This window comes from Struthio camelus, chromosome 3 (assembly GCF_040807025.1).
Source record: "Struthio camelus isolate bStrCam1 chromosome 3, bStrCam1.hap1, whole genome shotgun sequence".
NCBI classification, from domain to species: Eukaryota; Metazoa; Chordata; class Aves; order Struthioniformes; family Struthionidae; genus Struthio; species Struthio camelus.
In genome coordinates, this window is record NC_090944.1 from 148,103,444 (window position 1) to 148,130,523 (window position 27,080).

Below are 27,080 nucleotides of genomic sequence, written 5' to 3' on the forward strand. Positions count from 1 at the left end.
TGGATTTAAAGGGGGCTGCGGCCTGGTTGGGGGGGGGGGTGGGGTGGGGTGGAGCTGCCGGTGCGGCCTCGCCCTCTGCCCGCCCCCAGCCGCCACCGCCCCCAGCCGGGCCGGGCCGGGCCGGGCCGAGCGGAGCCGAGGGGAGCGGAGCGGAGCGGAGCGGCGGCGGCCCTGCGCCGAGCAGGTAGGGTGGGAGGCGGCCCCGGCCGCCCCGAGGGCCACAGCGGGGCCGCGGCCTGGGGGGCCTGTGGGGCCGGGCGGGTCGGGTCGGTGTTCACCCGCCGCCCGGGAGCGCCCCTGCCCCCGGCGAGGCCGCTGTCGTCGGCTTCGGGGCCGGAGCGGTGCGTCTCCTGCGGCCGGGGCCGGGCCGGCGGCCCCCTGTCCCGAGCCTGGGCCTGCCCCCGGCCCCCGGGCCTGCCCCCTGCCCCCGGCCCCCGGGCCTGCCCCCTGCCTCGGCCCCCGGCCCCCGGGCCTGCCCCCTGCCCCCGGCCCCCGGGCCTGCCCCCTGCCTCGGCCCCCGGCCCCCGGGCCTGCCCCCTGCCACCGGCCCCCGGGCCTGCCCCCTGCCTCGGCCCCCGGCCCCCGGGCCTGCCCCCTGCTACCGGCCCCCGGGCCTGCCCCCTGCCTCGGGCCCCGGCCCCCGCCCCGGGCCTGGGCCTGCCCCTGCTCCTGCCCCCGGGCCTGCTCCTACCCCAGCCCCGGCCCCTGCTCCTGCCCCGGCCCCCGGGCCTGCCCCTGCTCCTGCCCCGGCCCCTGCCCCCGGCCCCTGCCCCCGCCGCGGTCGGGCCGGGCCGGGCGGCCCCGGGGGGCGGGACGCCTGTGCATGGCAGCGGCGGCCCCTGAGCCCCTGCCGGGGCCGCCGCGGGCGCGGCCTGCCGCAGTCGCTGCTCTATAATTAGGCTGTGTCCTCACTGCCGGGAGCGGCCTTTGCGGTAAGATAAATAACGCGTGCTTGCGCTCCTGCTGTACAATCTCCGCTCTTTCTTTCTCGCTTTCTTTTTTAACCGTGCTGTGGTATGGCTGTGCTGCATGACCAGCCAGCTGGGCTTGACCCCCAGAGCTAGGGGAGGAGGAGCAATAAGATGCCTGAATGAAGAAACGTGCATTGTGAGACAAGGCTAGAGAGAGCCTGCATGCGAACGTGGCTGGGCTCCCTTCTGGGACATCGGAAGCCCTCCTCCCCTGCGGGGCAGTGCGCGGGGAGGGATGGGGACCCTGACGAAGCACAGGCTCCGGCAGAAGCAGACCGCTGGAGACAGCGTGGCCCTGGAGACTCGGGGAGCGTTGCAGAGAGTCTGTGAAGGTTGTGTGTTCCTGTGGATGGGACAGTCATAGCGAAAGGCTGGTGCTGCGGTCGTATGCAGCAACGCTGTGGCGTGCCATCTCCGCATAAAGCCTCTAGATTACTAATACTTCTCAGGCAGTGCCTGGCCCGACTCGGCACTGCGCAGTGCCGGCACAGGAGGCCTCCTGGCAATCTCGTTCTGTAGCTGCCCGTTTCTGCAGGCACAGAAATAGCAATTGCACAGCTAGAGGGTTTCCTGCAGCTCCACGTGCTTGGAACAGGATCAGCAGTGGGGACACAGGTGAGGGTGATAACAAACAGGGAGGCAAAACCGCAGGGCCAAATGTAGGATGGAGCTGGTCTGTCGGGGAGCAAAGCGAGGGTGGCTCTCGCTATGGAGCCTGATGGTGACGGTGGGGCAGAGCCCCCAGCGCGCAGCAGCGGTTGGGCTGCTCTGCCCCACTCCTTGCTGCCGGAAGGACCCTGGAGGCGGGAGCCGTGGGATCGGTGTGAGCGGTGCTTTCCCCGCTCCCGGGGAGAGCGTGATGGCAGTGTTTGGGTAGCGCATCCCCTCCCCCTGCTGCAGCGTGGTTGGCTGCCGAGCGCCTGGTGCCTGCAGTTCTGCTGGGACCGCAGGGCAGCGCGGCGGATGTCGTTGGACGCTGCTCCTCCGCTCGCCGCAGTGCTGGGGCGCTGGGGCGCTGGGGAGTGCTGACGCCGGACAAGCTGCTGCAGGCATTCAGGTACCGCTCCTCCGTGGCACAGGGCGGGCGGAGGATTCCCATCCGGTGACTGAGATGGGCAGGGCACCCGGCCATCCTGTAACAAAGAGCTGCTTTGAGCCGTGGTTTTGGGGAGAGCTGATGAAAGCTTTGCTGCTGGGATGGCTGCAGTTAGACGGGTGGGTGCACCGAACCGCTCTGCAGTGGCTCTGGGAAGGGGAGGAAGGGGTTTCTCTGGCTTACTTGTCCCAAGGATACACGGCGGGCGTGCCTCCTGCTGCCAGACAAAGCCGGAGAGGCGATGACAGGGGTGGCTCCTAGCACACAGCAATGGCTTTAAACTTTCAGAAGCTTTGTTTCCACCAAACCTTCCTCCTGCTAATAAACCGGTTGCCTAGCTGCTCCCAAGTGGAGGTACACCCTACCGAAGGCGGGGGGGGGGGGGAGCAATCGCCAGAAAAGCTCTAGGAGGGAGGGGGTGTCTGAAGTGGCACTGCAGCAGAGTCCTCTGGCCAGGCAGCTCAGAGAAATCCGCACAGTGGCGATGAGAGGCAGCGGCATATTTCCAGCAGCCGTGGGTCTCCCCTGCATCGTGCGTAGCTGGCACCCGGCTCTCTCCTGTGTCTTTGCCCCAGCTGCGCCGTGGCAGAGTCTCCTAGTGCCCTTGGTCTCCCCTCTCCCGCGCCACCTTGTCGTGCTTGGAGAGGTGGAACGCACCCATCCTCCTCTAAGGGGAGTGAGGGTGGCGTTTCGCGTGCTGGGGATCAAAGATCTGGCCAGCCCAGACACAGGGTAAATAAATGCTTCTGAGCTTTGCTATAGTTGGCAGAAGGAGCAGGAAGCGCGTGCTCTCATCTGTTTCAGAGGAGTGTCCAGGTAGGCGCGACAGCATTAAACCCAGATACCGAAATGGGCCTCAGAGGGGCACAAGGGAGATGTGACAAAACTTTGACCTTGCCAGAGCTGCTGGATAGAGGCTTGATTTGCTAGTAAAGAGCCACATAGCTCCTCAAAGAGCTTCAGCTAGTTGGGGAAGCCAGAGCCAAACCAAGTCCTTTGCTTATCATGCGCGGGGCCGGCGGGGGGGAGAGGGAGCGGGGGGAGGTGCTCTGTCTCTGTATGAATTTGGCTGCCTCCTTATGGTTTGAGACCTGCTTATTTCTGAAGGTAAAAGCCTGCTCTCGCAGCCTGCAGTCGGCTGGTTGTTGCAGCTGCCCCAGGTAGGCAGCGAAGGGACCGTGGGCTCTGCAGAGCCTTTCAGGGTACCCAGAGCAGCTCTGGGGTGCTTGCTGGGCCCAGCTGTATCCTGGCCATCTCCTCTACTCCTGAAGCTCGTCCAGCGCATAGCCCTCGCATTAGACAGATGCCTGCAGAGGCACTGGCTCCTGGGAATTATTCTGCCTGCTTTAATACCACTTTGTGCTGTCAGGGCGAGGTAATGGCTCTCGCTGTGTGTTTTATAGAGCAAGACTCCCAATCAGATTCTGAAGCTGGGAAGAGATGCTTGTCCTGGCTTCGCTCCAGCTTGCTCAGCTCTCTGCTAGCCTGGAAACACGTTTTAATGGTGTTCCGCTGTAGTCCCAGGCACAGCAGATCCAGGGTGGATTTGGCTAGCTGCTGCAGGCACGAGCAAGAGTTTAAAAACAAGGTTTTATCATCTGATCTGGTGATGCCAGCGCAGGCTTGCTGGTGGCTGCTGAAGGTGGGAGACGAAGGCTGCCATTCCCCTGCACCGCTGAAAGGTGCGTGTTTCCCAGGCAAGCTGGATTTGCTGGCTAGCAGTAACTGCTGTAAGGAGCAAACTGGGTCTCTGCTAATGGCATGTGTTTCTTTTTTCTTTTTCTCCTCCTTGTTGCCTCCGATGTCTGTATTTTTTGATCACTAATGAGTGAAAGGAGTAAGACCTTTCTGGTCTTGAGAGGACTAACTGATCTGATACAAAGCCAGCCAGGACAGCTTCTCTCTCTTCCTCAGTGCAGCTATGCTATTGCCATCGGATCGTGCTTTAGTAACGCAGGAATTGCTTGCTCTGGTCAGTGGCAACAAACCCTAGTAGCTTTTGACTTGACCTTTCCAGCTGTGGGCTGGAAGGAGGAGGGGATGGGAAGTGCTGTTGTCCTTTCTGCAGTGACCTGAACCCAGGCCACTGTGGCCAACAGTGGGAAAGAGCAAGTAGGGAGCCTCCTGTCTTTGTGTGGGAGGGCCCCTGCATGTGAGTTGCAAATCTATTTCCTTAGCCCTAGTTAAAAGCTCAAGGGGCTCTTGTAGCCTGCTGGTTAGCGCAAACTTTCTCAAGACAAGCCGTCTGGCCTCTAGAAAAATCCCTGGAGCTCCGCACTCAGCTAGAGCGGGCGTGTGTCAGCTGCTGCTGAAAGATGCAATCCTAGCTGCCGGTGCCTGGTCCTCATCCCTGTCCGGAGAGGACTGGGCTGTTTTCAGCAGCACAATCAGCTTGTGCTGAGTTACAAATGGCTGCGAAGCTTGAGGAAGCTGGTTGGGTGAAGCCTTTCTGGGCTTGGAGATTGGCTTTAAAACCATCTAGGGTTGGGGGTGGGCAGGCCTGGATAGTGGGGACAACCCTGCTGGCCCCCCTGCTCCTCTGCTGGAGGTGGATTGCATTGCTTTTTTCATTCTGGGATGGGGAGACCCTGTCCCAGCATGGCCCTGGTGAAAGAACACCTGTGTTGCATTCCCTTCCTTTGGGCTCGGGTTTGTGTCTGCTGCTGTAATGCCTGGCCCCTTGATCCTGAAGCGAGGTTCAGCCAAGGCAAATGAGGAATTTATCCAACTGGACTTCAGGTTGTTGTTGGTGGTGGGTTTATTTTTTCCCCCCTTTGGGAGGATGGTCAAACCATGGGACAGGGGTCTGGAGGGGTGGTGGGATCTCTGTCTTGGGCGATACTCAAGCCTGGACTGGACACAGGCCTCGTGCACCTGATCTAGATGGCCCTGCTTTGAGTGGGGAATGGACCAGGGACCTCCAGGCATCCCTTCCAAATGATGCAAGAGCCATTGCAGACCCTTCTGCTAGGGTGTGAGTTGCAGCACGTTGGTCTCTCTAGCATACATGGGATCATCAGTCCAGCTCTCGAGACTGTCTGTAGTGCAAGAAAAGTCCAGGCTGGAGGCTGGGTTTGGGAAGACCTTGGGGCAGAAGATGTGGCTCCTAGGAGCCCCCTTTTTTGACAGCGGGATGAGAAAGCTCGTGAGCCAGAGTCAAATGATGGTAGGAGGCCTTATGTGTGTCAGGGTTTGAGTGACATCTCCCGGTTTTGGGATTGCAGCTCAGAGGTGTGCCTTCCTGCGCTGGGTATGAGTTCACAGGATGCTGAAACCCATCTGACCTCCTGCTTGTGTGTTCTCCATGGCTCTGTGCAACGGTGACCCTTTCTCCTTGGAAAGGGAGCATGAGATGTACCAGGCATTTTTGGCAGTGGTCGTGCACAGAATGGCGCACTGTTCCTGCCCCCTGCCACGAATGGCAGCCTCAGCAGGCATGTAGCCCAGCAGGGAGCCATATACTGCAATTATTTCTGCAGACCTTACTGTTAGCCGTTCAGCATCTGTCCTTTAATTTCTGGCTCTTATTCCTAGCTGTAGCAGTTCTTAACTGTTACCCTGAAGCTGATTGTACGCCCATCTGTCTTTTCACTTGCAAAACATCCTTCTCTTGCTTTTGTTTCTGAAGTTTCAACATGTGTGCTTGCAGCTGCTCGGAGCTGTGAAGTTCTTGGGCACCACACAGAGCTGATCGTATTTCCTGTGTTCCCCCTATCAGAGCAGCTCTGGACACACCGCCTGTCACGTGCAACTTGGCAGCACCAGTGTGCGGTCCCTTTTCCGTGGCACTGTCACAGCTCACGTGGGGCGACGACCCTGGCCGCAGCAGTTCTGCTGGTAGTGATGTGACGGTGTGAATGTTTCCTGGCCTTGCAGCAGGAGCTTCCTAGCCTCTGTCTGTTTCCTTTCTGATGCCACAGGACAAAAAGCAGGAGAAAGCTTGTGCTTGTGACACAGCCTCTGGGACGGTTGCAACCCTGGGACTCTGTTTGCTTTTTATTGTTGTTATTTTATTTTTGAATGTCTAAGGCATTAGGTCTGGGTGTTGTTGCAGTGTCCCTTAGGAGTGGAGGCTCTGCAATTGCAGATTTCAGTCTCAGCTTAATTGGAGTTTGACCAGTCTTCCCAGAGATCTTTTATTGTGTTGTGTAACAGTAATGAGCTTGCAGAGGTGCAAAGGAAAAAAACCTCCCTGCCTCTATCAAGTTATGGTTTGCTTCCCAAATGCATAGCTTTCTTCATTTTCCAGGTAGTGAAGGCATGTCCCACAGCACATGACTGGGATGATTATTGTGAAAATAAGACTTCAGGTCCCATGTTTCCATCTCTAAAACACTATTGTTGCTATCCATCTCCCAAACTTGGTCTCTTGTTCTCACTAAGAATCAGTTTTATTCCTTCCCACAGAAAGTTTTCCTTTCCTTCTCTCCCCACCCCCGAAACCCAGTTGTTTTTCTACTGCCACCATATCCTTATATTGCTTTTTCCCACATAAGAGTGTGCTGCTAAAATTTTTACTTGCTCCTATACAAAAAGGACTGGCAGGCAATCCATGGCTTGAAGGAAGCTGCAGTTATTGTCTTGACAGTGTTGCTTGTGCAAGTCTTGACACTGCCCTGTGTCTGATACACACTTTGTCCGGGGACATCTGGGGAGACAGTGAAGGGAGCTGACTTTGTAGAGGCACGTGTAGAGGTGCAGGCAATGACCAACTCAAGTCTTTGTTCTTATTGTAGTTGACACCTGATTTTCCTGGTGATAATTTTGTTGCTCCCTGTGGTCTTCCAGCATTGGGCATCATGATCTAGACCCGTTTAGTCTGGCATCCTAGTTTCTGATGTGGCAGCTGTTGTGGGTTTAAGACACAAGCAGTGAAGCTTCCAGCTTTCCTCTTAAAGCTCTTGCACGTGGGAGCATTTTTCAGAGGCAGAAAAGTGGGCTGATGAAAGTGTTGATGCTCAGCAATTGCCTGGTTATACACTTGAATCGAGGAGGAAGGTTCCTGCCTAGCAGGACATGCCAGCTGGTGGATTCCCAGCTCATTGCTGCGACTGCCAGAAAGCTTGGTGCACGCATGTTCCTCCCCTGTCCTCCTGCAGCGCTCCTCCAAAGGAGAGCAGGGGAGGGGAGGGGAGACCCGTATTGCTGAAAAGCCAGACTGTTCCAGCAGCTTACTGCGAATAGGGAAGACGTGCCAAGTAGAGCAGAAACATGCTGCTGGAGACCTGGGCTGCAGCACCCGCAGAGCCGTAGGGGAGCCAGCAGGAGAAACTGGGAGCTGGACACTCCAGCTCCCAAGGATGCCCACTGGAAAAGCACCCTTTCTTCCTATTTCCAAACTGCCCGGCCTGAGCCTCCCCCTTCCAAAGGTAAAGGGTGGTGTCTCCCCGTCTCTGAGTGGATATTCTGCCTGGACAAAAGGCACTCGGTTCCCTTTGCTGAGCGTGTGGGAGTGGGAAGAGTGCTTACACAGCAGCCTCAGCCTGCTTGACCTTAGTGTCGGTTGCCATAGAGCGTGTTTGCTCTCTTGAGGGCTGTGCACTGGGCGTAGACCTGCCGGCACTGGGGAGAGCTAGAAATAAGGTGCTGTAAGGACAAACTGTCACTTTGGAGGGATAATAAACCATCTCTCACCAGCGTTTGTGGGCTTTCTTTCCTGTGCAGGAGGTAGCAGCATTTAAGCAACTCCTCTGCAGTTCTCTCTTTATTTCCTTGTCAGTACTTGGGAGGGGAATAGGACAGCCTGAGTGCTGTTGCCTGGTCTTATGCCCTTACGGGGGAGTGTCCAGCCTAGACAATCCCCCCCCCGCCACCACCCTTGCACGGGAAGTCAGAGTTGGGCGCTAAGCCTGTTGGTAGCTAGCAGAGCTGCGTGTCTGGGATATCGGAGTCTGCACACCTCTTAGGGAAGAAAGGTGAGGGCTGCGTAGGTATTTGCACAGCCGAAGAGATAAGGGATATCAGTATGTCTTGAGGATCCAAGGATCATTATATGCACTTCCAGGGTAGGTTAAGTCTGATGTGCCCTAAGTCAGCACGTTTTGCTTATTTTCCCTTCTCAGACACTCTGAAACGTTGAAAGTTGTGAAAGAAAGTTAATTGTGGGGACTGTGAAATGCTCTCAGCTTTTTCTGCTGGAAAGGCTGAAGAAAGACGGGATGCTGCTATTTTAACAGACAGCTCAGACTTCTCAGTCAAGGAGTAATTCTGTGCGTGGTGGAATTAATGAGGCTGATTTCATATGGATCTGGGTCTTGTCTGACTCTGTTATCTAGCAAGGTGCAAGTTCTGATGGTGACTTTTTGTCATGATTCATAATGTGTACCTCTCTCCCATGTGTTTGTAGTGTGCTTATCAAAGATGGCAGCAAGAGCTCATCCTCTCTGTAGGGGCATCCGTAATGCTTCCTTGAACACTGTCAGTGTTTCACAGATGACCCTATATGTGGAGGGACGGATGAAGAGGCGTTTGCAGGCTGCACAGCTGCGTGAGCTTTAGGGCAGAGCTCTAGTTTTGCTGTATGCTGGGTACGAGGCAGTCCCTGGGACCTCCTCATGTCTCTGAGCGTTGGCTCTGCTCCAGAGGACTCCTGTTTTCAGATTTCTCTGTTTTTGAGTCTAGGGCTGAGTTCCCTCCTGAGTTGAAGCTAGTGACAGGTCCGTTTTGCCCTTTAGCAGTTGTTACCTCAGCTTTGGTGGAAGCAGATAGGTATCTGCCCTGACTTCCTCTGGAGCCAGGAATCATTGCACATCTCTTCCTGAATTGCGCTCACCGGGAGAAGGCTTATTTTAGGTTTTGGGGGTTTATTTGTTTGGTTTTTCTCCTCTTGTTGCATTAACACTTAATTTCCCCCAGCCCCCCCTCCACCCCCACCCCCCACCCTCCGTGATGTTTTATAAAGATGGAGAAAAAGAAAAACTGGGGAATTATGGACCAGATGGATTCTCTAGGAACTGGCAGTTAAGCAATTTGGAAGAGAGGATGTGAGTGGCAGCCAACTCCCAACAGACCTCTCTTTTTTTTTTTTTTTTTTTTTTTTCCAAAGCAATAGTCTGTTAGTCTGTGCCCTGTGTCTTGACTCAAGTGAGGTTTTCCATGCTGTTCTTATCATGTTGTGTTCTCCTACACAAATGGGCAAATGTCACAGGCCGGATGAAACTTTTGGGAGTGAAGTGCAAAACGGTTGGGGTGACTGCATGCAGGGAATGACAGACGCTCAAAAGGGAAGGATACGACAAGCTTCTGCACAGGGCTGGTGCTGCTGATGGATCATGAGGTAAATATGAATTCAGCATTGTGACTTTGTGTGGGAGGACAGTCAATTCCTGCTGAAAGGTATGAAGAGGAGCCCAGTCTTCAAGCAACATGGTGTTTTTTTCTGCTCTGCTGAGGTTCAGTAAGGGTTCTGCTGTGCATTGAGAGCTCACTATGCTTTGCAAGGGGTGGAACAGAGACCAGAGAGGAGCTGAGAGGAGAGCTGGGGCCTGTAAAACAACTCGAGGAAGTTCTGGAGGAGTGAGGCTAACCAAGAGGAGACGGGTGGGGTGTCATGGGCTGTGTGTGCTCGCAGCATCTGCCCTGGCTCCATCCATCTTCTCTTTCCCTGCTGCAGTGAGGAGGAAATTGGTCCCCTCTCGTGCCCAGGGCCTGCTCCTAGACAAGACTGGTGGTAGCTGAGCTGGGGGATCGTCCTGAGCCCTCCTGGGCAAAGTGTGCAGCTGAGGAGGAGAGGAGGCTTGACGAGGAGGACGAGACATTCTTGCTGAGGGCGGCATTTCTGCTCGCTCTGTGAACCCAGGCCCAAGGCTGCTGCTGAACAAATTACTCAAAATCCTGCGGAGATAGGTCCTGCAGGAGGACAAACACAAATCCGCCAGGCGGCTCCTCAGCCTGTCCCGCCGCCACAGTGCTGTGTAACGCCTGGGCAGTCTGCCAGCAGGGTCCAGGGTGCTCAGCTTGCGCTGCCTCCTGCCAGCTCTGGGCCTGCAGAAGGGTGTCGCTGGGCAGATGCTGCTGCCTGCTGAGGGGCGTCGCATTGTGAGGCACGGCTCTCCCTAGCTCCTGAGTTTGCTATGCAGGGATCTTGCGGTCATGCTAACGTGGTGGATTGTAGCGCTCGGTGCCCCTGTGTAAAGGCAGTGGCTTGGTACTGTCTGTTGTATAGATGGGGAGAGTGAGACGGGGAAGGAGTGCAGAGTTCTTGTGCCATCCTGAGGAGTCCTTGGGCTGGCAGCAGGGCAAATGGAGCTGGGAAAGCTGCTGCTGTTTTAAGCTAACACCCACACAAGGGTTACGCTAGTATAACTTGCGCAGTTGGTGCATGTAAACTTCCCCACACAGACGTGCTTCAGTCAATGTTGGTGTTTTCGTGTCCCACAAGGGCTGTTCTGTGCCGGGGGCTGAGATTTTCGGGGTCCGCATTTGGTCAGGGAATTTGTTGACTGGTCTAGTAAGTCCACAGGTGCCTCCCAGTCTGAGAGGTACTCTTCTAGGGAATTTGAGGAAGCGGAAAGCTTTGAGCTGGCATCTCTCCACTTTCTATTCCCTTTCTTCTGCAGTCGGAAGAGGCGTTGAGCTCTGACAGCCTCCTCGCATCAGTGATTTGTGGGCGGGAGGTGTACGTGTTGCAGCCCCAGCTGCCGACTACAGATCTCTGCTCTTAAATGGAAGCTAAATCAGCTTTCCTTGCTGCCAGGGGTGTGGGGGTGTTGGAAGTCAGCGCTTGTTCTGGCCTTTTTGTCTGCTGTCCATGCGTGCCACCTGCCCTGTCTGCCAGTGCTCCATGCCACAGAAGCAGAGACACGTGCCCTGAGAGCTGCCTGCTGCCAAAGGGAGAGGGGAAGACAAAGGGGAAAGACTTAGTGTGGGTAACCAGTTGTACCCTGTCTCTGGCTGCCTGAAGGAGGCTTACACTTGTCTGATTGCAGCTCTCTGAAATAGCACTGAGGCTCCTGGGTTTTTGTCTCCCTCTCTGTGTAGGGCTGCGGTAGCAGGACTATGTCCACCATGGTGTACCCAAGGGAGGAGAAACTGGACAAGCTGAGCCAAGAGGAGATCATTTCCAACACCAAGCTGGTGATGCAGGGGCTGGAGGCACTGAAGAATGAACACAACTCCATCCTGCACAGCTTGCTGGAGACCATCAAGTGCCTGAAGAAGGATGAAGAAGCCAATCTCGTGCATGAGAAATCCAACCTGCTCCGCAAGTCAGTGGAGATGATCGAACTGGGGCTCGGAGAAGCTCAGGTGAGAGTGGCGAGTGCCCTCGTAGGTGGTAGCAAGAACTGATGGGGAAGGCAGGCATTTGGCTGTTTTTTGTAAGCTGCAGGGGCAGCAAAGAGCTGAAGGTAGAGGGCCAGGGTGACCCAGAGGGTGGGCCCTCCTGAGCTTGCGTGTTGTAGGGGATACAGGATTGTGGTAGGTACTGACTGGCCAGCTGGGACTTTTGGCAAGGTGATGATGGCATTGTCCAACCATCTGAACGCTGTGGAGTCGGAGAAGCAGAAGCTGCGCGCTCAGGTGCGGAGACTGTGCCAGGAGAACCAGTGGCTGCGTGATGAACTCGCCAACACCCAGCAGAAGCTGCAGCGCAGTGAGCAGACCGTGGCTCAGCTGGAGGAAGAGAAGAAACACCTTGAATTCATGAACCAGCTGAAGAAGTATGATGAGGATGTCTCTCCTTCGGTATGTTCTTGTCTGGGGGAACAGCTGCCTTTGTGCAGGGGGCTGGGACCAGTGGGATTGCCTAGGTTTAATAGCCTTGTCCCTTGCTGGCTTCCTTGCCCGGCAATACTTGGCTGCAACTAAAGGGAGACCGCATGGGGCAGGGTCTCGGGCAGAACGTGGGGAAGGGTGCCAGGGTGCGTTGGGGGATGTTGTGTTGGCTTCATTGGGTGGGAGGGGAAAGGTGGCAGAGGCCACAAGGAAGCTGAGGGCCTTGGTGGGCTGCAGTGGAGAGGAGAGATTGGCAGCTGATTTGGCCCAGGCTGCTGCCACCTCCTCTGAGAACCAACAGCATCGTGATCCCCATTCTTCCAGGAGGAGAAGGAGGGCGACTCCACCAAGGACTCTCTGGATGATCTGTTCCCCAATGAGGAGGAGGAGCACGGTCCTGGATGTAAGTGTTTGTGCTCATGCATGGTTGCCGACCACCTCTGTTTCAACCCGTTGTGCCCAATGTTGCCCCCGTTTACTCATCTGTGCCCACAGTGCCCCACCAGCACAGCAGTGCAGTGGCAGCTGCCCAGCAGGGAGGCTATGAGATCCCCGCACGCTTGCGTACCCTCCACAACCTTGTCATCCAGTACGCCTCACAGGGACGCTACGAGGTAGCCGTGCCACTCTGCAAGCAGGCGCTGGAGGACCTGGAGAAGACATCAGGTCACGATCACCCTGATGTGGCCACCATGCTTAACATCCTGGCGCTGGTGTACAGGTGAGCAAGGGAGGGCAGGACTGGGGCAGCAGAGCTTTCTGCCTCTCTCCTTTGCCAGGACAGGACTTGTGGTGACAGGGGGCTCCCCTAGCTTCCAGTGCTTTGCCTTTTCAAAAGGTTTTGGCATAGATGAGGGGTTTGGACTGCCAAGGTAGAGACTGGCTAAGGTAGGGATGAAGGGAGAAGTGGAAGGGCTGTGGGGGCTGGATCTGTGTGAAAGGAGGGCAGTTGCTCCAGATGCTGCTTGCCATAGGCTGTGGTGTCCAGACCCCTAATAACTGGTCAACTTTGCATTGCAGGGATCAGAATAAATACAAAGAGGCAGCACACCTCCTGAATGATGCTCTCTCCATCCGTGAGAAGACCCTGGGCAAAGACCATCCAGCGGCAAGTCTCTCCCTTCTCCTTTGGTTGCTTCCCTTGCCCTTCCCTCGTGGGTGCCAACAGGGCTGGATCAGTGCCCTGCCTCCCTTTAGGGACGGCCGTGGCCAGGCCCCTCTGTGCTGGACTGCCAAGGAGAGCAGTGTGCCCTGTGGTGGGAAAGGTGCTGCTCACACAGTGTGAGACACTGTTTTGCCTCTTTCCCCTCCTTCAGTATGGCCTGTCGGGGGTAGTTGACCTCTCCTGGATCCTCTGATCTGGGCAGGGTAGCCTTCTGTCTCTGGAGCCCTTTCTCTCCAGAAGCAGCTGTGCTGCAGGGATAAAGGAAGTGAAACAGTTACTGGTGTTGCCACCCGGTCCCCTTGTCTGATCCTGCTGGATCCTACGTTGCCTCACAGAGAAGCCTATGTCTCTGCAGGTGGCAGCAACCTTGAACAATCTGGCTGTTCTCTATGGCAAGAGAGGGAAGTACAAAGAAGCAGAGCCACTGTGTAAGCGAGCCCTGGAGATCCGTGAGAAGGTACCGGTCCCCCATACTCTCCTTTCTTCCAGCTCTTCCTGAGGGTTTTCCGCCAGTACCTCACTGCACCTGGGAGATGCAGAACCCAGTATTGCTTAGAAAGAAGGATGATCCGTGGCTTGAAAAGTGGCTGTTGCCTCCACCTAGCCTGTTCCGGTGCCAATTCTGCCACCACCTTTCCAGTCTCTGCAGGGTTGTTTCCAGTGTTAGAGAGCCTGGCAGGAGGTAGAAGACCTGATTTCTCCTCTTAGTCTCTGTTATCCTCGGCTCCTGTCTGGCATAGGCACATCCTAGGGGGACTGCAGTGCCTGCTTATTCTCTTGCTGTTATTTCTAGCATGCTGGTCAGGGGATCAGCGTGACAGAACAATCTGGCTAGGGCCAGAGCTGCCTGGCTGTCCCCAAGAGCCCACTGCAGTGTCTGAGTGTTGCCTTTTTGTGGTTTCTCTTCTCTGGCTTCCCTAGGTCCTAGGCAAAGACCATCCTGATGTGGCCAAGCAGCTGAACAACCTAGCCCTGCTGTGCCAGAACCAGGGCAAGTATGAGGAGGTGGAGTACTATTACTGCCGAGCGCTGGAGATCTATGAGAGCCGCCTGGGTCCTGATGACCCCAATGTGGCCAAGACCAAGAACAACCTGGTGAGGTCATGGGGAGAGGCAGTGTGGCAATGGAGAGTGGTGTGAGGCAAGCGTTGCCTGGCGCTTGGAGGAAGCGGGGAGAAGGCAGGGAAGGTAGAAGGTTAATCTGTGTGGCCCAGCAGGGCTGGAGCTGTGTTTTCTTGGTTGCAGGCCTCCTGTTACCTGAAGCAAGGCAAATATAAGGACGCGGAGGTGCTGTATAAGGAGATCCTCACCCGTGCTCATGTGAAGGAGTTTGGCTCTGTGGATGGTTTGTACAGCAGTTGTTGGGGCTGGGGAGGGATGTGCAGTTTGGTCTCCTGGCTCTCAGCCCAGGCTTGGCTGGTTCTGATAACCCACTGGCAGAAGGATGGGGTCCCTGCTTGGGGCAGCCCTTGAAATACTGCCATTCTTGTCTTGTGCCCCAACTTTTCTCTGAGAAGGGGTCTTAGGGAGCTCTGGCTCTCAGTCTTTGCTAGGTTGGGCCCTGTTGCGGCTAAAAGGGGTAGTAGCAAGTGGTGCAGCTGTTCCCAGCATGGGCTGAGGTCTCTGCTGTACTCCTGGCACAGGTATTCCCCCATGGGAGGACTTGTTCCTTATTTCTCATGCCCTTGCAGTGTCACTTGTCCTTCTTGGTGCTCTGGTCATTGGCTGGAAGCCCTGTCACCTCCCTCTGGTGAGCCACTGGCTTTGGGGATGGAGCACTGGGCTGTGCAGGAGGCAGAGCCCCAGAGGAAGCAGCAGAGTGGCAGGATGAGGTGGTGAGTGAAGCTGTCTTGTGTTCTTCCCCGCACAGATGAGCACAAGCCGATCTGGATGCACGCGGAAGAGAGAGAGGAGATGAGCAAGGTGAGTCCAAGCGGTGCTGCAGCCTGTTGCAGCAGCGAGAGCCCTGGGAGGGGAAGGAGTTCCTGGGGTTTTGCTCCTCTCTCCCATCACAAACAGAACCTCCTTCCTGCAGTCTGAAGAGCTGCCATGGTGAGCTGCCATGGACAATGGCCAGGAAGGGTCCCTGTGGGTCCACAGGTATGGGGAAAGGGCGTGACCGCTCCTTGGGGCAGCAGGAATTGGAGGCCCATCAGAGGCCTTGATGCTGTTCCTGAGGTAGGGGCGTACTCCGCCCTTCAGCCACACTGCATGCTCTCTTTCTCTCTCTCTCTCTCTCTCTCTGTCTTTGCTTTAGCGATCCCTGTAGAGCATGCAGATGGTGGAAGATGACAGATGGCAGTGCCACAGGGCCTTGGCACTCTGTCTCAAAGAGCTGCTAGTACTCGGAGCACAGCCTGCTCCTGAAGCAACTCTAAGGCTGCCTGGGAAAAAGATGGGCTAAGAAGACACTGCTGCCATCACCTTGCTTGGGAAACAGAGCCAAACCTCCTGAAACCCAGCTCCGGTCACAGCAGGCCTTAGCTGCACCGTGTCCTAGCTGGTCTCTGAACAAGGGCAGACATGCATTGCACTTGCCTTGACCTTGGCCAAGAGACAGAGCAGCTATTGCTCCTGTTGCCCCAGCACTGCTCTGTGCCACAGCTGATAAATGCAGCTGTGTCCTGCCTCTGCTTTTCTCAAGACCTTAGCGGGTTTTTTGCCAGGAAAGTGAAGAAGCAGGATGAAGGTCTCCAGGCTCTCTAGCTGCAATGGGAGCAGACACTGGCTCTCTCCTTTCCCTTTGCCCTCTGAGCAGGCCCCATCCCTGCGTGGGCTTCAGCCAGCAGGCTCACAGGCGTGGCTTAGACTTTTATCATTCCCATCCTGTGAGCTCTAAGAGCAGGGTCCTGGCAGGTGCCTCCTGCCAGTGTCCTGCATCCTCCCACCGAACTGCTCTGTGGGATCCCAAGCACAGGGCTTTTGCAGGCTCAGCTCTGCACTGCCCTGCTCTGGCTGCTGCCCTGCAAAGACTCTACTGCAAAGAAATTGCACTGCTTCCTGCTATGGCACCATCCTACACAGGGGAAATCAAAGACTGAGTAGGGACCAGGCTCCCCTTGCCCTCTCTGGGGTTGAGATGCTTCTTATGGTATCTTTGGAGAAGTGGGAGGTCGAATGTAGGCATTTGCAATGTGGAGCTGTGCTCCAGCTAGCTGGCTTTGCTGCAGGGATGAGAGAATGGGCTGCCTTTGGGGGAGACTTGGGATAGAAGGGGAGAGGACCTAGGAATGATCCATTGGGCCTGGTTGGGGCGTTAGTTTTAGGAGGAGACAGTGTTTCTTGCCAAGGGTGAGATTCATTTTGTAGCCTGGGGAAAGGCTGAGACTCTTCTCGTATCCCTGGGCCTGCTGCCTCTGGGACTGCTGCCTCCCAGGCAGCGGTGCCCAGATGCCAGAGTTTGCCTAGTCCTCCCAGCCGGGCAGCAGTGACTGTAGACCTGCTTGTGCCTGGTGCTTCTGCTCTCTGCCTTGTGCTGCATTTCCACATCTCCTATTAAAAAATATCAAATCCCTCTTTGGAGAGCTTCACTTCTTTTTCCCTCACCCCTCCCTTTCCCCTCTGTTCTCAGTGGCAGCAGGGGGAGGCTGGTTTTCCTGCCTGTGCCAGGGCCTTGGGCACAGCTGGCAGCCCCAGGCATTTAACGCCTTTCCCCCTGGGTTCAGTGGCCAGTTTGTGGATACCTATATGTAAAGTGTTGTGGTGTTTTGAATCTTGGGCTCTCTTGTCCCTTAGAGCTGCCCAAGCCATGCAGACTTTGGGGCAAGGAAACCCAAATGTACTGTATGGCTCGAGGAATCTCCAGCACGTGGGCTGGAGCTCCTAGGAGCGCTGTGGGGCTGAGCAGGAAAAAAGGCCCCTAGGAGGACTGTTCCTTCAGGGGCTAGAGCCCTTGCTCGAAGGAAGGGAAACCCCTGCTGCAGAGCCTTGGTCCTTGGTGAGAGCAGCTCTGCTGTGCTTGGAGCTGAGCTGGGCACTGCCTGCCCAGACTGTGTGTCCTGTGGGTGCAGACTCGGGGGCATGGGCGCACAGTGTGTGGGCAGGCAACCCCACTCCTACAGCAGCAGTGACTCCTGCCTGCAGGCACCATGGCTCACACTGACCCAGGCAGTGCTGGCCAGGAGCCAGCGTCCTGCACGTCGGCTCATCCCAGCCCTAGCTTTCTTCTTGGGCATCAACGTCTGGCCAGCAGCCTCTTTGCTCCTGGCCGGGGGTGGTGGGGGGAAGCAGCTGGCCAGCTTTGGAGTGCAAAGGCTGAGGGTGGTGAGAGGACAGCTTAGTGGGACAGAGTTGCTGTGGGCACACCTGACCCCGCAGGCAGAAGTCAGGGCAGTGGCTGGCTGATCCCTTTTCTAGCCACAGCTGTGGGTTTTAGTGCCTGTGCTGGCTGGCCTGCCTCTGGGGTTTTCTGTCTCCTGTTGTGTGCTGGTGAGGGATGGGGAACAATGATACAGCCCTTGGAGAGCTGCATGGATGGGCTGCACTGGCCCTGCTGCTTCTGGCCCTGTGGAAGGGGCAAGGAGATGGGAGCGTGCTTACTGCTGGGGTGCGGATGTCACCTCTGCTTGTGGCCCAAATATGTTGCAGGGAAAGTGGTTGCAGCTTCCCCTCTGGGAACCCACCAGTGTTTGCACGTGATGTTTCTGAAAGTGGCACTGGTGCTGGGGATGGCCCAACATGTCCTGGGGGTTACTCCTGGGACCCAGCTGGAGAGCCCAGGCTGGAGAATTGCAACAGGCATGGGGCTAATGGCTGACTCTCTTCTCTCCTCACCCTATAGAGCAAGCACAGAGATAGTGCTCCTTATGCCGAGTATGGCGGCTGGTACAAGGCCTGCAAGGTTAGCAGGTAAGAGGGGTTCACAGGCAGCTGCAAGCTGTGGCAGGAGGTGGCCACCAGGCTCCCTCTCATCCTCTATCTATCTCCGCAGCCCAACCGTGAACACTACACTGAGGAATCTGGGTGCACTGTACCGGCGCCAGGGCAAGCTAGAGGCGGCTGAGACTCTGGAGGAGTGCGCGGTTCGCTCTCGGCGGCAGGTAACCCTGGAGGGGACCGTTCCCAGTGGCAGGGGGCACTGTGGCACTCGGGGGTGGCAGGTTACAGTGTGGTGTTTGGCTCAGTGTGTGGTGGTAGGCTCTCCTGTGCCTTACAGCCTCTAATGCCCTTAGGTTACGTTCACACAATGCTGGAGCACCTTGATGGTTGGGGTTGCGTTTGTGCAGGGGCATGCAGGTGTCTGCGTGTGCATGGGGGTGTGGAAGCGCATGCATACACGGGAGGGACGTGTGCTGGAGCATGTGTGTGCGTAAGCACGGGGGGAGCATGTGTGGCTTTCAGAGTGCAGAAGTGTGTAGCTGTACCAGGACAGGGTCTTGGGCTTTGCTAGCAGCTGAGATTTGCCCTGGGATGTTTTCTTCCTGCTACTTTCTAGTCTAGGGGACTCCCTAGAGATTTCCAGAAGTGCCTCCCACCCTAAACTCCTTTCAGTCCTCAAATAATAAAGCAGGAGCGGTTAGTGCCCAGCACAGAGACTGAGGGACAGCAGAAACCTTCACGCACTGCCGCACAAAGAAACCAAGCTGTCAGCTTTGAGGCTGTGTGCCAGGGTGGCTGGTGGCTTGGAGAGGACTTCCTGAGCTGGAACCTGAACAAAGACTGCTGAGGGCTGAAGCGTACTTGGCTCTGTCCTTTCTGTGTAGGAGGGTTTTGGCTGTGATGGGGCAATGGTCAGGACTGGACAAGGCAGAGCAACGGCATGGCAGAGCGCTAGAGGGAAGGAGTGCAGAACAGCGAAGCCTCTAGTGCTTCCTTGTCCCCTTCTGCTGCAGGGCATTGACCCCATTAACCAGACCAAGGTGGTGGAGATCCTAAAGGAGGGTGATGGTGCAGAGAGGCGGCGAAGCTTGGGGGGCAGCGTCAAGTACGAGAATACCACAGACGGTAGCGAGGAAGTGAGTATGGGCGTGGAATGGAGTGGGGTAAGTACAAGACACCATCAAGAATGGCCTCGGCCGGCTGCTGGAGGCAGGGGACAGCTTGGCTCAGGGCTCTCCCCACGTGGCCTGTCGTGGCATCTTTGTCTGCCTCCATTCGTTCCCTGCACACTTCCCTCTCCTCTCTCTTGGCATAAGCCAGCAGGCCCACAGAGGTGCGTGTCTGGGCCCAGCTTCTGGTATACAGGCCAGGTAGTCCCAACTGATGGCCCCCCCTCCTAAGGGGCTGTCAGGCCCTGGCGATACACAGCACGAGCTGGTCCTGGCCTGCCCTTAATCTTAGCCCTGACACTCTTATTAACACCTCTCACTGCTGCTCCCCTCTTGAGACCCCTGGCTGAGAGCATCGGCCCCATCTCAGGCCCATGCAGCCGCTCTGAGCAGCTTGGCTGGCTGTCCTGCACCACGCCACAGGCAGTTCCGAGTCCGGGGAGGGTTGCGCGCGTGTGTGCCTGGTGCGTCTGTGCAACTGAGTGATTTCAGGGCACGGGGAATAGTCTGTAGCCTATGTTTTTGCTGTCCCACTCACCTGGCCTTGTGCCATCTGTGGGCTCTGGCCAAGCGGAGGTGATAAAAGGCAGGTCCTTGTAGGAAGCTAGGCTAGGCTGACCAGTGGTGGCGAAAGAGGCTGGTGTTAGCTGAGGCTCAGGCAGGGTGATTTGAGGCTGCCTAGGCTTGCTCTGAAACCGAAAAGTACTTTGGTCACTAGCTCCGAGTTTGGAGGAGCGTAGTGGTCTGGGTCTGAGACAAGTAATTTTCAGCCTCTGTAAGGAGGAGGATGGAGAGGAAACAGCATGCAAGCATTGCGCTGGTGGGTGCTTGGCTCGAGGGCTGCGAGAGCTGTTAACGCTGCCTGTGCCCCTTGCAGGCCCTAGCTGGGACTGTAGCGTAGCTAGCACATGGGGCTGGTTGTGGCCTGACACAGGCGATGAACTGAGCACGCAAGTTCTCCGCTCCCTCCTCATGTCTGCTGTCACTAACTCTTCCCCCATGTGGTTCCGCTCCATCCTCGCCCTGCATGAGCTCCCTCCCTTCCTCCTTTCTCTTCTCTGTTGCCATGACAGCCCCTCAGATCCAAAGCCTTCATGAAGCCGCTGGCTCTCTTGATTGTGGATTGTACCCAGGAGGTGGCTAGAGGGGACCTTGGGAAGCAGAGCTGCAAGGGGGCCCAGAGGGTCCTCCAGATGCAGGGCTATACCCTGTCCCAGCCCTTGGGGTCAGGCCCAAAGAGGGTCCTAGCCCTGGCAAGGCACCAACCCTGGGCCTTGTGCTCCCTGTCAGTAGAGGGGCTGGATGAGCGTGGAGGGAGGGCTGTGGGTTCAGGTTAGGATCACTCTGTCCCTGTCCTGTCCGGTATCTCTCTGCAGTTCCTCCTGGCTGTGGTGGTGGCTGGTTGCTCTGTGCTGGTGGTGATCTGAGAGACCTTCCTAGTGGTCTCTGAGCTGATCATGCCGAGGCAAGCAGGCAATGCCACCCCCTCTTACAGCCCAGCTGAGGGGAATTGTGCCTTTTGTGCTGTCCCTGCCCTTGTGATCCTTCCCCAGGGGCCTGGCAGGCCTGCCCTGGCCCAGCCGGTTGTAGGGTTTGGGAGCTAGCTCAGCACCCTGGGGATACGGGTGCTGCTGCTTGGTGCTAGGTGCCTTCCCCAACTTGCTGCAGAAGCAGCCAGCTCCCTCTCCCTAGCCAGCAGCCTTGCGCTGGGCTGCAGCTCCCCCAGAAAGGAGGCCAAGATGAGTCTCTCTTGCCTGTTACAGCCAGTTGTTCCCTATGCTGGTCTGGAGACCTCAGATATACTGCCCTAGGCCAGTCCCTACTGCCACCCCTCAGCTGTTGGCTGCAGCAGGCAGGGCCATAGCAATCCCAAGGGTGCCAGCAACCTCTGTGCCCTGCTGCCCTGGGCAGCTATGGGAGCACCTTGGGGCCTGGAGCAGCCTCTTGCTGCCCAGGTAATTGGGCTAAGAGACCCAGGGTCTGGGCTATGAGAGGAGGGGTGGCACCGGCTCAGTGGTGCCTGAGGTCTCTGCAGGCACCCTGTGGGTGCATGAGGCCCAAGAGCAGGGAGCACTTACACTGTAGCACCATACCTGTCCCTCCCTGAGCTAGCTGTTCCTGCTAGCCTGCTAGAGTGTGCTGGCCAAGACGTGAGCCCTAGTGTTTTGGCCTCACAAGTCTCCCTCCTTGTCCAAAGTAGCCTGCTGTCATTGTGGGTAGCCTGGGCGCTGCTCTGCCTGCTGCCTGGGTTACCTGCATCCTCATGGCCTTGTAAATTGTGTCTTTCTCCTCTCTGTGCACTAGGCTTAAATGCCTCCCGAGACTCCCTCTTTCCCCTCCACCGCAATCACCTGGATGTTTGTGTTGTACCTTCCGACTTTTCCTCCACACCATCCCTCCTTCCTCGGCAAGATCTCCACGCCAGTCCCCCAACCCTCCCAGCGTGCGAGGGCACCACAGCGCCTGCAGAGGAGTGCCTGGCCACCTGGGCCCAGCTCCAGTCCCGTAGCCAACAAGAGCAGGAAGAAGCTGCATGGAGCTGGCTGCTCCCCCTGGCCAGGGCAAGGGGCTGCCGTCCCCTTGCGTGTCACCACCCCCCTCCCCAGCCTGCCCTTGCACGTCCCCAGGGACCTGGGGACCAAGCCTGCGGGGGATTGTCTTCACTCCAGGCGTGCCGACTCTACCGTCTTTAGACATCCTCAACCATCCTAATTTGTTCCCTCCGTTTCTGCAGAAGCCAGGATGGAGGCGTGAAAATGGGGGACCATTTTAGGACGCAGAGGCCTGGTTTTAGCAGGGCTGTTGTGTGCACAGTTGCTCCTTTCCCTGTAGGCTTAGCTGATGTTAGTGCCCTGCAGCAAACCTGCGCTGGCCACCAGAGCTACAGGGCTCTCCCTGTAGCACAGGGCAGTAGGTGTCCCTGTCCTGCCATCCTCCTCCTGGCTGAGCTCCACAGCCCAAGGGCAGCACGTAGACCTCTCCGCAGGGGCACGGGGATGGAAGGCGGTCCACAGCTACTGTGCAGCCAGGGCAGGATGGGGAGTGGTGACAGCCAAAGGCTATGAGTGGAAGAGGGACCTGCCAGGACAAGCATATTTGGTTGTGGCTTCCTGACCTGACGCAGTAACTCAGTCCCTTGGCTACTGGCATTAAGGGGTGAATTGGCTCCCCCTTGCTCTGGGGTCCCCAGGCGTTGCTGCTGGGAGAGGGCAAGGATAGAGCTGTTTGCTGCTTCTTAAAGGCAGAAGGAGGAAGAGTAAGAGGAAAGCAGAGCCCTTCTGCATAGGGCCAGTTAGAGGTGGCCGAGATGAGGAAAGGGTTGGCTTAGAGTGGTCTGGAAAAAAGTAGGTGCTAAGAAGGGTATGAGGAGAGAGAGAGAGCTGGGGCTTGGGCTCCGAGGAGGAGGCGGGGGCAGATGGAGGGAATTTCTACAGGAGGAGAAAGCTTTCCTGGGGAGAAGGGGCCACATTGCTGATGGAGGAGAGCAGTTCCTGAACACAGGGCCTGGCTTGCCCTTGCCTGGCCAGGCTTGGGTTCTGGGGCTGCGACTTGCCTTCTGGCCAGGTGGGTGGGAAAACCCTAAGCTGGCCCCAGCTAGGGATACAGTGCTGACCCCGGGCTTGCGCAGGGATGGCTCCCTGCTTCTGCCAGGACTCTAGGCCTGCACAGGGTCCAGGACTGTTGGTCACTACCAGGAAGGGGATATTTTGTATGGCCAGGCCACCACTGCCCTGAGACTCTCACCTTAGGTGCTGACCCTCATCCCAGCTCCTATAGGAGGTGAGCTTCCCCAGCTCTGCTGCCTGGGAAGGAGGCTGGGGAAGCTGCAGCTTGCAGGATAGAGCCTGGAGGCCAGCGCAGCTGCCGCCCTCCCCCCCCCCCCCCAAATATTTATTTAGTTAGATCATTTCTTCATTTCTCCTATGCTAGTCACCTGGTAGGCTGTGATGCTAAACGTGCTTGCGTCTGTCTGGACCTGGCTCTCCCATGGTGGCACGGAGGCCCTAGGGCACGTGCATACTGCTTCCCTGGGAGCTTGTGCTTGCTTGAAGGGTCACGGGGGCTGGAGCTCAGGATCTGAGTGCTCTTGGGCTGCCCTTTCTCTGCCCTTCTCTCCCAGTGCTGCCCTGTGCCCTGAGCAGGGCACGTCCTCAGCGCGAGGCACATGCAGGCCTCGACACCGTCTGCCCCTGCGCTTTGCCCTAACTTGGACCTGGTGCTGTAACAACTGTACCTCCAATTAAAGGCAGACAGACCTAAACCGCTGCTCTGTGCTTCTTTCCATGCTCTGCAGGCCAGTGCCAGTCAGCTCAGGGGTGGCGGGGGGCAAACTTGCTGCTGGAAGCTGGCAAGGGGGTATGCAGTGCCTGTGCATGCACAGGGGGATGCACGGGCGGCCCCTTGTGCGGGCCGAGCAGTGGAAGCGAGGGACCCAACTCCACTCCCAACTCCTTGGCCTCCAAACTTCTCCAGGGCTTGGGCATGCTCCCTCGGCCAGCTCAACGGCCACGTGGCAGGGCTGCCCCAAGAGCTGTTTCCATGAGCCAGAGAATGCCCTGTTGTGTCCTTGGGCGCCAAGCGCCACGCGCTGCTGTATCCTGCCTGAGCCTGCTGCCTCCATGAGACAGACAGGGTGGGAGCACGCAGTGGAGAGCGGCTCAGTGTTGGGGCTGCCTCATGCTCTCTGAATGCTTTCAGCCTGGTGGGTGCGATGGGGTGGGGGCTCTGCGGTAAACCGAGCCCCAAAAGTGTTCTGCGTTAAAAATAACCATGGAGAAAAGGGGGTGGTGGGGGAGAGGGGAGGCTATTTTTAACCCTGTATGCAGCAGTGCCTGATTCTGGTATTGGTCTGCAGTCAGCCTACGTCATTGCAGCTGGGGAAACGTGGCCCCTTCCTCCAGCCCTGACCCCAGAGCATCCTCCCTGGCTGGATCCTGCTGCCCCTGTCCCATGGTCCTGCTCCCCTACCCCAGCACTGTGCCCTTCCCCTCCCCCAGCTTCTGCGCGTCCTAGAAAGAGGAACAGCACCCAGTACGACAGCACCTTGCAAGGAGGGGTGGGTGGGGGTTCTTTTGCTCCCCTGCATCCTCACTTGTGCCAGGTACCAAGGGGCAGCCCTTCCAAAACCTTTCCCGCTGGCTGCTGAGTCCAGGGTGCCTACTAGAGGAGTTAAATTGTTTGCTTTGCTAATATTTACAGTGCTTTCCACGTTCCTGGTGGCTGTGTCCCTTGCAGCAACAGCACACACGGTTCCCAGTTTGGAAACCCTTCATTGTGATGTGAAAGCGAAAAGTTGCAACGTGTTTGGCTTATCCAGGAAGGGATGGGATCAGTTTCCGATGGCGGGATTGCTGATAGGAAAAGAAACATTCAGCTAGTGGAGAAAGGTGCAGGGCTGGATCGCTTTCGGACAGCTGCTGCAGGGAGATTTTGGAAAAGATTCCCCAGGGGCGTAACAGGGCATGGAAGCTTTGGGTTCAGCACAAGGGACAAGTCGTCTAAGCAGACCCTGCTCGTCTGCAGAGCTTTGCTGACGGTCCTAGAGCACTTGCTGCTGCCAGCCAGGGCTGCAGGGCCTTGTGTTTGTGCAGAGCAGTACGAAGGGGCCTGAACACACGCTCGAAAAGACCGAAGGGCTTTTGTGGTCGCCTTGGCTTCGTTTCTTCAGCCTTGATGTGCCAGGGAAGCCAGCAAGGGGCTTAGACCATGGAGGACCGCTGTCATTACCAAGCCTTCAAAGCAAAAGTCACTCTGCTTCAGCTGTGACCCCGCAGCCTCGTGTAATAAGTCTAGCCGTGGGGGAGACCTCGTTGCCACAGCGGCCCAGTGGCACGAGCTGGTGTTACGCTGGCAGTCTGTGCCGTACTGGTGTGTAGGGCTAAAGGCAGGATAGGCCAGAGCCCATCGTGAGCTGAGCAGGTGTTTCTGAATAGCAGGGACTTTTGGGGGGTGCATGGGAGGAACAAGCTGGGGAATCAGGTTTAGGCCTGGTTTTGCCCCTTGGGAAATGCAGGCAGCAGTGAAGAAAGCCCCACAAAGAGCCGCTCATGGGCAGCTAGCGGGGATGGGCGTAGGGCTGGGAGGTGCTGGCTTGGGCCATGCAGAGCATTGGCACGGCCAAATACATCCCAGACTGAGCTATGTGAATCTCTCAGTGGGCTCAAAGCTGATCACCTGGGGGGATTCAGGGATGGGACGCGTGCGTGTGTGCAGAGTGGTTTCATCTGGCAGGAGTGAGCCCCGGGACCCCAGGGTGCCCCAGGCGGGATGTACACCAAGTGAAAAGCTGAGGAGGAGAGGGGGAATGGCACAGGTGCAGTGGGGAAGGGGAAGGGGGAGTCTGGTCTCCTGCCAGCACCAACTGGCTAGAGTCCTCGATAGGAAAAGGCAGGATGGCCTGGCCTGACCAAAGCTGCCCCCCAGCTGGGGGGTCCCAGTAGGGCTGGGTGCTTCCCTGGCCACCAGGCGCCACAGTGACTGCTGCCTGAGCCAGGCCAGCCGATGGGGTTGGACCAGCTCCGAGCAGGGGCACGGTGCTCTGGCTGGGCAGGCAGGAGCCCACGGGCCTGGCTGAGCCAGGCTGCGGCGGGGGTCCTGGGCTCTGTGGTCCACGTGTGCCCCCGAGAGCCAGGGCGAGCAGAAAGCCTGCTCCAGGCCGGGGTACGTCCCCAGCGCAGGCAGGCGAGGGGGTGTTCAGGGGCAGGCCCCGTCCTGGCCGCCCGTCCGTGGCACGTGGGAGCGTGCTCGCTGCCGCTCAGCCGCCGCCCCCGGCTTGTGTCTCCGTGTCCAGGACGGCAGCGGCACCCTCCAGCGCAGCAGCTCCCTGGGAAAGATCCGGGAGGTGATACGGAGGAGCAGCGAGATGTTGGTCAAGAAACTGCAGGGCAACGGCCCCCTGGAGCCCAGGAACAGCAGGTACGGCCCCAGCGGGGCAGGGCCAGCGGTCCCACCGCCTGGGGGGGTGCAAGCTCACTGTGCTCTCCTGCGCTTTCTTGTAGCATGAAGCGAGCCGCGTCGTTAAACTACCTGCACAAGTCTAGCGATGCTTCATTCGAGGTGAGCGCGGGGCAGGAACAGGGGGCTGGGGAAAGGGCTGCACGGTCCTCACGGGCCGCGGCAGGCTGTTAGGGAGCAGCCCCGGCTTGCGCGGCGAGGGGTGCGGGGGTCGGGGGGCTGGCGCGGGAGCCAGCCGGCTCCCACCAGCCTCGGGTGCGGGTGTGCAATGTGGGATGGGGGTGCTCTGGCTCACAGGCGGTGTGTTTTTCAGGGCACCCAAGGCCTCCGCGCAGAGAGCAGGGGCCTGAGCGCCAGCAGCACGGACCTCTCCTCCCACAGCTCCCTGCTGACGTCCAACTGAGCGGCCGGCGGGCGCCCGGCCGCAGGGGCACCCGGCGTCGCGCGGCCGGGGGCGGCCCCCAGCACCCTCCCTGCCTCGAGCGCTCCGCTCTGCCTGCCGCCGGCCCCCGGGCTCCTGAGGGCCTGCTGGGGACCAGAGGCCCTAGCTAGTTCGGGAAGCCTGGGCCCTGCTCCTCGCCCCCGCGCCCGAGGCCAGCAGCTTTGGCGGCCGTGCGCCCCGCAGCCGGGACGGCCAGCACCTCCGCTCGCCTGGAGCACCGCTGCGGCGGGTGCCGCCGGCAGCCCCCGGCCGCGCCAGCAGAGCCGGCTGCGGGGAGCCCCGGGGCCCGCTTGCCTGTAATTCACCCCCCCGGATTGCTGTACTTTATTTTATTAAATAAAACCTGTCCTAGAAGCGACGGTGGTGAGCGGCTCCCTGGCAGCGGGGCACTGCTGCCCGGCCGGGCTCCCTGTGGGGCGCGTGGGGGGGCCGCACGGGGGGCGTGAATATGTATGGGGATGTATGCGTGGGGAGACGGTGTGGGGTGTACGTATGGTGGGTTATATGTGTGGGGGGACGTCAGTGTGGGGTGTACATATGGTGTGGTGTATGTGCGGGGAGATGTAGGTGTGGGGTGTACATATGGTGGGGTGTATGCATGGGGAGATGTCAGTGTGGGGTGTACGTATGGTGGGGTGTATGCGTGGGGAGACGTAGGTGTGGGGTGTACGTATGGTGGGGTGTATGAGTGGGGAGACGTCGGTGTGGGGTGTACGTATGGTGGGGTGTATGTGTGGGGAGACATCGGTGT

At 57.9% G+C, this 27,080-nt stretch overlaps 1 protein-coding gene across 17 annotated transcripts; it reads left to right on the forward strand.

Annotated features, from left to right (window-relative positions):
• Nucleotides 1-42: 42 nt before the first annotated feature.
• Nucleotides 43-26,687, forward strand: KLC4 (kinesin light chain 4). Of its 17 annotated transcripts, none has more exons than XM_068940877.1 (16): nucleotides 104-184; nucleotides 11,047-11,313; nucleotides 11,521-11,751; nucleotides 12,106-12,184; nucleotides 12,277-12,502; nucleotides 12,802-12,889; nucleotides 13,302-13,403; nucleotides 13,868-14,041; nucleotides 14,192-14,291; nucleotides 14,817-14,869; nucleotides 17,727-17,794; nucleotides 17,877-17,985; nucleotides 18,778-18,900; nucleotides 25,724-25,848; nucleotides 25,932-25,989; nucleotides 26,201-26,687. In XM_068940877.1, the coding sequence occupies exons 2-16, from the start codon at nucleotides 11,065-11,067 to the stop codon at nucleotides 26,288-26,290; spliced, it is 1,875 nt and encodes a 624-aa protein (XP_068796978.1). In that variant the 5' UTR covers nucleotides 104-184; nucleotides 11,047-11,064; the 3' UTR covers nucleotides 26,291-26,687. The 17 variants fall into 17 exon arrangements, 15 of the variants coding, with proteins under 15 accessions (XP_068796981.1, XP_068796978.1, XP_068796984.1 ...); XM_068940891.1 differs by having other exon boundaries at nucleotides 157-184; nucleotides 18,778-18,927; XM_068940888.1 differs by lacking the exon at nucleotides 104-184 and adding an exon at nucleotides 1,906-2,028 and having other exon boundaries at nucleotides 18,778-18,927.
• The last annotated feature ends 393 nt before the right edge of the window (nucleotides 26,688-27,080 follow it).

Bases quoted from the DNA above. Each gene is read 5' to 3' on its own strand.
- KLC4 (XM_068940875.1), top strand. The intron at 25,849-25,931 runs GTACGGCCCCAG...GCTTTCTTGTAG, and splicing joins CTGGAGCCCAGGAACAGCAG to CATGAAGCGAGCCGCGTCGT. The intron at 25,990-26,200 runs GTGAGCGCGGGG...TGTGTTTTTCAG, and splicing joins CTAGCGATGCTTCATTCGAG to GGCACCCAAGGCCTCCGCGC.